Below are 9,284 nucleotides of genomic sequence, written 5' to 3'. Positions count from 1 at the left end.
TTTTCACAAAGTACATTTTATTTTTATGGGATTCGAGCCGGGTGTCAACTGTCATTTTGATTGATTCGCCCGAGATAATAAAAGTGTTCTGTGGACTGTGCAGAGAGAATTTAAACACTACGTTCAGTTCTGTGTTTGAACTACAATTTAATATTGACGGTGCATGCGGCATATTGTTTATTTTCAAATTGCAATACAAACAATAAGTAGTAGATATTTATTACTGTTTAAAATTTAAGATGGCAGGCGAAGTGGTTGTTGATGCTTTGCCATATATTGACCAAGGATATGATGATCCAGGCGTTAGAGAAGCGGTTAGTTTTATGGGTATATTTTCAGTATTTCTAAGAGCAATTTGTTTCTTATGATTATAGACCATAGGTCTATTATTTCCAAGATTTTTCATTATCTATTAGTATATTTTTAAACATTATTCTAGGCTCTAGCCATGATCGAAGAAGAATGTAGAAGATACAGGCCTACAAAAAATTATTTGGAAAATGCTGGTCCTGAGCCTAGTACTGCTTTTGAGACCCCCGCCTTACAAAGAGAAATGGAACGAGTACAACAACGATTGCCTATGGAACCATTACCCATGAAAAGGTAAATATATAGCTAAATATTTAGGCTCATCCATAATTTTCATTAAAACATTTTAAAATTTGTGGTACACACAGCGTAAATATAATATGTTGGGATTTTCATTATCATCCATTAATACGGACTCATATTAATATATGAGTTTAAGTTTTCTTTCTTTTCGTGACACATTTGTGTAATGTAATATATAAAGTAATTATTTTTAAAGGATTGCACAAAAACCTAATAATATTGCATCTACAATCTATACACATACTAATCTTTTAACGAGTATATTATTTAATAGAAGCTTGCTGTTTTAAGCTTTGATATGGTTGAAATTGTGATCAGCCTTCAAAATATTATACCTGCAATGAAACAAATCTTATATGACAGTCAAATGATTGATTTGTTGTATGGTGGTGAAGAAGTACTAGATACAACTGTAAATTGTTTTTGATTCAAAAGAATGATTACATTTAAATTCTATACTATAATTATGTTAATATTTCTCACTATCTTGGTGTTTGAGTGTAATTCCGTCAAGATGGACTGGTGGGCAATCCTCTTTTTTCAGGGAAAACATGAATTACTTATTGTGCTTGCTTTGATTCATCAGTTATGAAGCCATTTAGTTATTTGGTCAAGGCCTTTTTGTAGAGTGGAAGATGCTGTTTTGGGATCTATATCATTTGAGACAATTGCAGTGTCATCTGCAAAGGTGGCTGTGGTAACTCTAATGGTCTGAGATAGATCTGCTGTGAATATTAGATGGGTCCCAATACTGAACCCTGTGGAACACCAGCTGTTATTTGCTATATCCTGGATAAGATGATTGCATCCTTTATTTGGATAAGTCTGTCTTCCAGATAAGATCTAATAATAGAAAAGAAATTGTGAGTTTTTATCTCATAGAGCACAGTTTTTATCTTATAGAGCAGGCTTTTGTGCCAGACTTTGTCAAAGGCTTGTTGTAAATAAAGGAAAACAGGAGCAATATTTCTTTTCCTCAATTATTGTTTTCTTTATTTTATAATACACTATGTACTTGCTCTATGGTTAAATGATTTGGTCTGAAACCAAATTGGTGGCTGGGAATATCCCAATGCTCTCAAAGACTTTTGACATCACTGGCAGCAGGCTAATGGGTCTATATGATTTTGTTTGAGTATCATTATAATCTGTGACAATTTCCATGACTGAGGAAAGTATTGAACTCTTAATATCCCATTGACTGATTTTCCAGGTCCATTTCCATCTTATAGGCCATTGTAGAAGGAGATCAAATTTATTTGATTGTTTTACCAGCATATCCTCAAGCATGCTTGTTGTTGTGTGGTAAGTGGTCTGTGAAGTGCAATTTCTGTTTTCTTGTCTAGCTTTTACATATGTTTGTTGTCCGTTACTGGTGGTTCCATTATCATTGGTTTTCTCAGTAGAATTTTAAGGCCCTTTAGTTGATGTAGGTCCTTTTTTTTAGGTGTTTTTCTTTTAGTTTTTTGAACCACTTTTCCTAGCTTAGCTAAGATTTCCTTGTACACTAAACAGCCATTGAAATTGGTTGGATGGGGACCATTACAGAGTGCACAGGGTGCAGGGGTATTTTTTATCCTTCTTTCATTCAGATGTTTTTATTTAATGACCATATTGCTGGCATATTTGACATGGACAATTATTGCTTTCCTCTTTCTTGGTTCTTCTATAATTACAAACTGGTGATATATGTACTTTATATCCTTTACTAGTTTGTTCTGTGGTCCTGGAGTTGGATTTAGAAAAAAAAGTGGATGTTTATATTTTCGTCCTATTCTAAAGTTTTTTCAATCACCTCCTGTATTGCATCATGGGGTGTTGAATAATGAAGATGTTGTAACACAATCCTGTAGTATTTTAAGTCCAGTCTTAGAATCTAGTACAGATGAGATGTTGCCACCCACAGGTACTGTAATTAATTGAAGTAATTGAACTCTTTCTAACCAATAAGTTCATAAAGAATATGATGTTAACCATAGATAATTTATATGTCTAGATAGAGCCGAGCCTCTAGCTGTTAGGCAACATATTATGACAACAGTTAAGTTTTATAATTTAACTTTAGTGTGCATGATAGCTATGTCTTACACTTGCAATATGTTACTCACTTTGTTTATTTTGTTTTAGTGTGTGTGTTGCTGAAATAGTGGCTCTAACAGTTTTCCACTAATTTTTTCACATGTTCATAACTGTCACAGTCTATCTGGACATATAAATTATCTATGGTATAATAATAAAATATTCTATGGCTAGGTTAAATTAATGTCGAAGACAATCATATTTTATTGAATTCATTGAGGTGTGTGAAAGAAATTTAATTGGCTTTGTTATTCTAGATATGAACTTCCACAGCCTCCTGCTGGGCGAGCTGGTGAGCCAGCAGCATGGTCTGAAGCTGTGGACAATTCACATGCACAGCTCTCTCACCAAGCAATCCGAGTGCTAAACTTAGAGCTTCAGTTACAGTACAGCTCAGAAGCTTGGCGCTCATACCTTAATGTTCTACAAGCTTTGGTATCAAGATCTCAGAATGAACATGCACAGTTACGGTGAGTGGAAAAAAATAATGAATAGCGAACCATAAAATACTTCAGTTTAAGGCTTATTTTGTCTCAACAAATTACAGGTCAATTAATAAGCAATTTTGTCAATCAACTGCAAAATTACTTTTAATTGAAATTTGAACCACCTGAAAGTTTTTCACCTTTCATAGAGTATGTTATTCATTTAATTTCAATATATTTATTTTATTAAATTTAGGTTATGTGCTTAATGATAAAATAATCATTTATTTTGTATTTGCTATAAGTGTTGGTTATTTAGGAAAACAGTCACCAAATATAAACCAAATAGAATGTATTATTTTAATTTTATTATTTTTTTACGAGTGTATGGGTCACCTGGTGCTAAGTGATCACCTCCACCCACATTCCCTTGCAACACCAGAGTATTCACATGACTCATGTCGTACCGTCCCGGAAAAAGCGCACAAGAAAGCTCATTCCACAGCTTTGTGAAATTTTTAAGAATGTTCCTTTAAAACCGCACGGTGAAAGAACGCCACACATCCAGATGGTGAGGATGATATACTAATTTGTGGCGCGTCGTGCGAAGGTGGCAGGAATCAGGTCCAACAGCTCTTCGGAACACTCCCACAAAAGCGATGAAACGACGTCTATACGCAACGCCAGTTGATTGAGCCGTTCACAGAGCATCTCTGCTCAGCTCTGCGTTGCTCTCTTGATGGTAACCGCCCCTGGACATCCGCAACACTATGGATAAAGACATGCGTTGCCGGCCTTTAAGTTAGGAGTATGCTCTAAGCTTGAAGATCCCTAAGTTGTATCGGGAAAACTGCAGCCGGTAATTGATTCCACAATGTGGCTGTGCAAGCCAAAATGTCTCTCGAGTGGATTTCCGCATGTTAACGTGATGTCCGGTCATGGAATTAGGTTCCTGGTAACAACCCGAACAACTGTGAGCACTCCCCTTGATATATTCAGGCAAATATCATGCGGTATAAGATTCATAGACACATCTCTATGAGGCCGAATTTGTCTTCTCTTCCAAGTGACCACGGAACTGAACGGCACTAGATAATGCATCGACGCCGTTTATGCCGATACAAGCTGCGGCACTTAGATGAGTGAAGTTGAATCGAGGCGATATGACAAAGGGAGACTTAGCGTTAAACGCATAAACTTGTGTCTTCTGAGAAAGAAACTGGACTAAATTTTACCAGCCCCATTCCAAGACTGCATAGCATAGTCTCGATTTCTAAATCGAGTTCCGGAACTCGTCGACGCTATTGTCCCGAGAGATATTGTCACGGCCGGTGTAAGAAGCATACCCTGTTCTGTCGTCTCCATAGCCGCTGATTTGCAGCCTTCATAAAGAATCGGCTGCAAAATAACAGTCATTTTGTATTGTTACGTTTGGGATTGTGTAATTACTGGTACATGAGATATCTCATTTCTCAGGACGACAGGTGCAGAATGATTTGATCATTTTGATGGTTAATTGCTCAGTTTGTATTGTCACTATGTAGGTAACTTATAAAATCTCTAATTTGACAATTTGATATTGAAGTTTACCTAATTAGTTTAGACATCACTTAAGTACATATTCGCAGTAAAGTAACATAATATATGTGATAGTGATAACGGATTGAAAAATATACATTATTAGGGCGTAGAATCGTTCATATAAAATATTTTTTTTTTCAATTTGAAGTATCAAGCACAAGCATACTCGCACATTTGCCTATTTGAAGCAGAGCTACGATAGGGATTTTGTAAGCAAATATGTGTTTTAATGTAAAATGTGTAAAAAAATTATTAGGGTACAATGAAGACCCATATTTTAAACTAAGTATAAATAAAGCGAAGAGAGGAGAATCAGGAAATGGATATGCACAGTTAAATGAAATTTGTAGTAGGTACGATAAACATGTGTAATTACACAAAGATTGGACAACAACAGAACTGAGATGATCTTTGCATGTGTAAAGAATAAAAGCTTGCCATTTTTAACGGAGAAGTGAATAAAGATGGCTATCTTATGAAAACAGTAGTTGCAAATGGTTCTTGGTCAAAACGTTCATACAAAAGTCAATTTATTATTTTTATTATTCGAAATTCATACTGCTGTATATGTGCAAGTAGTCAAAAGTTAGTAAATGTTCCATAACAAAGGTTTTTCAACGGTTGTTGTACGTGCCATATAACAAATGAGCCCACGAGAATCTTTAAGGGAAAAATTCAAAGATATTCATATTATGACCATGTACGGCCAATATATTTATAGCAATCTCCTGCACGTACATAAACATTATAATTTATACAGTAAAATAAGCGACAAACATAATTTAAACACTAGAAATAACTACAAGCTTATAGTGCCCCCTCTAGGCTCTGTAAAATAAACAATTCTTTTGCATGCAATGGTATTAAATTTTACAATAAATTACCAAAAAGTGTATCTGAATTATCAATAAATAAATTTAAATCTTTTATTAAACGCAGACTTATGTCGAAGGCTTATTACAGTATCGAAGATTACGTAAACGATATTACAATGTGAAATTGAATATATTATAGTTGTTGTTTTTTTTATGGATTTTATAGTTCAGCCTTGAATTGTTTTACTGGATTGCATTATTGTATAAATATGTATATGTTTAAACTTTTATGTAATTAATATGTATCTGAATTGTTTATTTGGTGATTGACGTTGACGAGCAATCTTTTTATTTTTTTGTCAATATAATTTATTTATTTATATATTTGGGCAACGAACAAATTACACTGTTTACACGCTTAAACTTAAAATATAATAATAATATGGATAAGAGTTAATTCACTTATATTTTAAGTAATATCTTTGAGTTTGGCATACCTAGATTTTGTGACAACAAAATCATTGCTATTTCAGCATTATCGCTGATAGCGCCCCCGCTTAATTATGCAATTATATGTTCAGATGCAAATTTAAAAGTTATGTATAGCATTCAAATTTTTATGACTACAGAAAACAAATAGTATCTGTTAACTGGGAGCGGAAAAGGTCACAAACTGCAAGTGGTGCACGGTTGAGAGCTTTGAGAAGACGGTGGGCCCAACTTGTGTCTGACAACTATAGGTTGGAGCGTGCCATTATGCAACTTGAAATACAACTTGAAAAGGTAAAGTTTGTTGTTTTATATTAAGTACTTATGCTTCCTGCTTTTAATTACTTACTTACTCCTGCGGCGCAGCGACCCAAAGTGGGAATTCGCCAAGGAGAGTCCTCCACTTATTTCGGTCCTATGCGATTGCACGCTAATTTATGACTTTCATCTCGGATAGGTCAGCGTTCTCCCGGTCTTTCCACCTGTACTTAGGGCGACTATACCTGTTCTTAGTCCTGAGGACGCTTTTCTCACTCCACGATCCTCCCCCATGCGATCTACGTAGCCGAGAGAGCGGAGGCGATGGGCCTTAACTTCTTCGATTATGTAGCGCTCTGCCAGGAGGTCTTCTTCTATCTCGGCAATCTTGCGGACTCTCCATTCCCCATTTCCAGACAGGGTGGGGCCCAGGATTTTACATAGGATCTTTTGCTCTGCTACAAGTAGTTTGGTCTCCTACTTTTGCGTAAGAGTCCATGCTTCACAACCATACCTACATAATTGTTGGTCTTATGATGGTTTGTATATATTCGGATTTTTGTCCTTATACTGAGGAGCTTTTAAATTAATGTGGCTTTTTTTATAAGAAGAGGCAAACGGGCAAGAGACTCCTTTAAGTGACGGTCTTTAAGGTAAGAGTATGCTCTTTGCTTGAAGGTCCTTGTGCTATGCGATGCAAAAAGTTCTTCGAAAAACGCGTGGTTGTAGAATGCCAGAGGTCAACATGATGCGGGTGGAATATCGCATTTTAACGTAATGTCCGGTCCTGGTATCAACCTGAACAACACCTCGGAGCACTCCCGTGCATAAGTAATTTGAAGTTTATGTAACTCTATGGATTTAGAGCAGTTACATGAATAGTTGTAGAATCTTATTACGAGTACATAATATTATACATAGTATGTAAATAACAATGCAGAGGCATTATTAAGTCTTTATAAATGTTAATTAATATGATAATATTTACGACCTTCAAACCTGTAATATGTATATATAGGTTTATGAAATGGTAATAACAAGTGGTTTAATTTAAACTTGTAACCAAAATTTATGAACGATGCGGGACTCGAACCCGCGACCTCTCGGGTACCGACAGAGCGATCTGCCAACTGAGCCTACCGTTCGAGTGACGTATGGTTCGTAAATCTTAGTATGTCTTGTTCAACTCTCAGGTTGTGGCACCATCTACAGGATCTACTTTACAATTGAGCATATGCAATATGCAATTATTTGGGTTAAGCAGGCAACCCCAATAATTGAGTTGTGAGATGTCGCTCTTTGAAATCTAAAGAATTAGTTATTTTTAACGTGATATCCCTCACTTCTAGGATTAATTAAATTAATTTTGTAACCATTTTTTTCTAAACTTCATAAACTTTGTAGAAAATGAAGATGTCTCTCTATATTTTTTTTATAATAGGCAAAGGGACAACCCGATACAGAGGATGGTGAAACCCCAGATGTGGACATAGAAGCTGTAAAGAATTTACCAGATAAACTTAATTCAGAAACAGAAAAGGAAGTACAAAAGAAAATTGAAGATATGTTTGCAGACTAAGTTAATTTTAAGTTAAAAATAAAATAAAGATTTTATATATAGATGCTGGTGTTTTAATGAATGTCATGTAATTACTTATTTCGTGCTAATGTGATACTCCTATATTTATAATACAATTATTATAATAACTCTCTGTTGCTGTAGTAATATGCAACCATTATTGTGCTTTTGTATTTTGTGTTAAGGCGCTATAGCTAGTGTAGCTAACAGTGCAGCCAGGTCTAATCAAAAGCTACCCAAAAGAAATAAAAAAGTAACCTTTTAGTGTAAAAAATAACCTTTTTTTTTCTAGCGTAAAAACGTTGTTTAAAAATTGATATAATTGATATTGGTTGTAATAACTTAGACAAATATGGATAATGTAAGTAGATGAATTTTATATTTTAAGTCGTTTTAGCCACATTTTCGAAATACCTCATATTAATGACATGATAATAAGAGAATGTAAATTTTTACATGCAATTGAAGAAAAGCAGGGACGGGATGTGGACAGATCGCTACCAGGTGATTTATTTTTATTCATATTTAATAATAATTTTTTTAACATCACTACTAGTGACTGGTTGCCATCTCATGCCCACATCACACTTTACCACATAGCTCTCCCTTTGTAAAAATTTATCACTACATTAATGTTTAATTAGATTTATTTCATTTAAAAAATTTGAAGCAAACTTGTCACAAATCTCTTTTTGACTGCCTTGTTTTACCATATTTCTTAGTATCAGATCATCTAAAGATTGTCTAAAGTCTAAAGGTTTACCCAATAAACTATTTATCTTATCCTATATTTTTTTAATATTTTTATTACAGTTTAATATAGTTTGTTTATCATACTCTGATTTACACTTAATAATAGCTTTATTACACTTATTTCTAAATTTAATATAGTATAATCTTTTTATCATATTTTTTGGCTCATCACACCATATTGTAAATAACTCTTTCTTTAATCTCTTTCTTGTATCATTTTTTTTAAAGTATCAGTTATCCAACTCTTATTATTCCTATTGTTTTTACTAACTTTACATGTGTGCGTTTTGTAACATTCATTGTATATATTATTAAAAAGACAAGTAAAAGCTTTATATAATTCTACTGGACACTTAATATTCAACAACTCATCAAAATTGGTTAATAATAGTTTTTCTCTCACTAAACGATTGTTAAGAACACGGCGGGTGATGGGCTGAGCTGAGGCTGGTTGGTCTGGTGCGTGAGGAGTACATTTCCATTTTATAGATGCTGCAATATAATAGTGATCGGATATCTTATGTTTTATTACTGCTGAGTCAATTAATACTAATGGTGCTCTAATGTAAATATGATCAAGACACGATTCTACCAATTTGCCCATAACTACTTCCCTCCTAGTTACATCACATATGCATCTGGTGAAGCCATACTCCGCTAATACATTTTCATATAATATAACATGGTTATCTC

At 34.3% G+C, this 9,284-nt stretch overlaps 1 protein-coding gene across 1 annotated transcript; it reads left to right on the top strand.

Moving 5' to 3' along the window:
- The first annotated feature begins 93 nt into the window (after positions 1-93).
- On the top strand, positions 94-7,881 carry LOC126967827 (pre-mRNA-splicing factor SPF27). The gene is made up of 5 exons (XM_050812513.1): positions 94-314; positions 440-603; positions 2,949-3,161; positions 6,142-6,295; positions 7,701-7,881. Exons 1-5 carry the CDS (start codon positions 240-242, stop codon positions 7,836-7,838), a joined length of 744 nt encoding a protein of 247 aa, XP_050668470.1. The 5' UTR covers positions 94-239; the 3' UTR covers positions 7,839-7,881.
- The last annotated feature ends 1,403 nt before the right edge of the window (positions 7,882-9,284 follow it).

The sequence above is a fragment of the Leptidea sinapis genome, chromosome 14, assembly GCF_905404315.1.
Source record: "Leptidea sinapis chromosome 14, ilLepSina1.1, whole genome shotgun sequence".
Taxonomy (NCBI): Eukaryota; Metazoa; Arthropoda; class Insecta; order Lepidoptera; family Pieridae; genus Leptidea; species Leptidea sinapis.
Note: the sequence above shows the minus strand (reverse complement) of the source record. Positions and strands in the feature narration are given on the sequence as shown.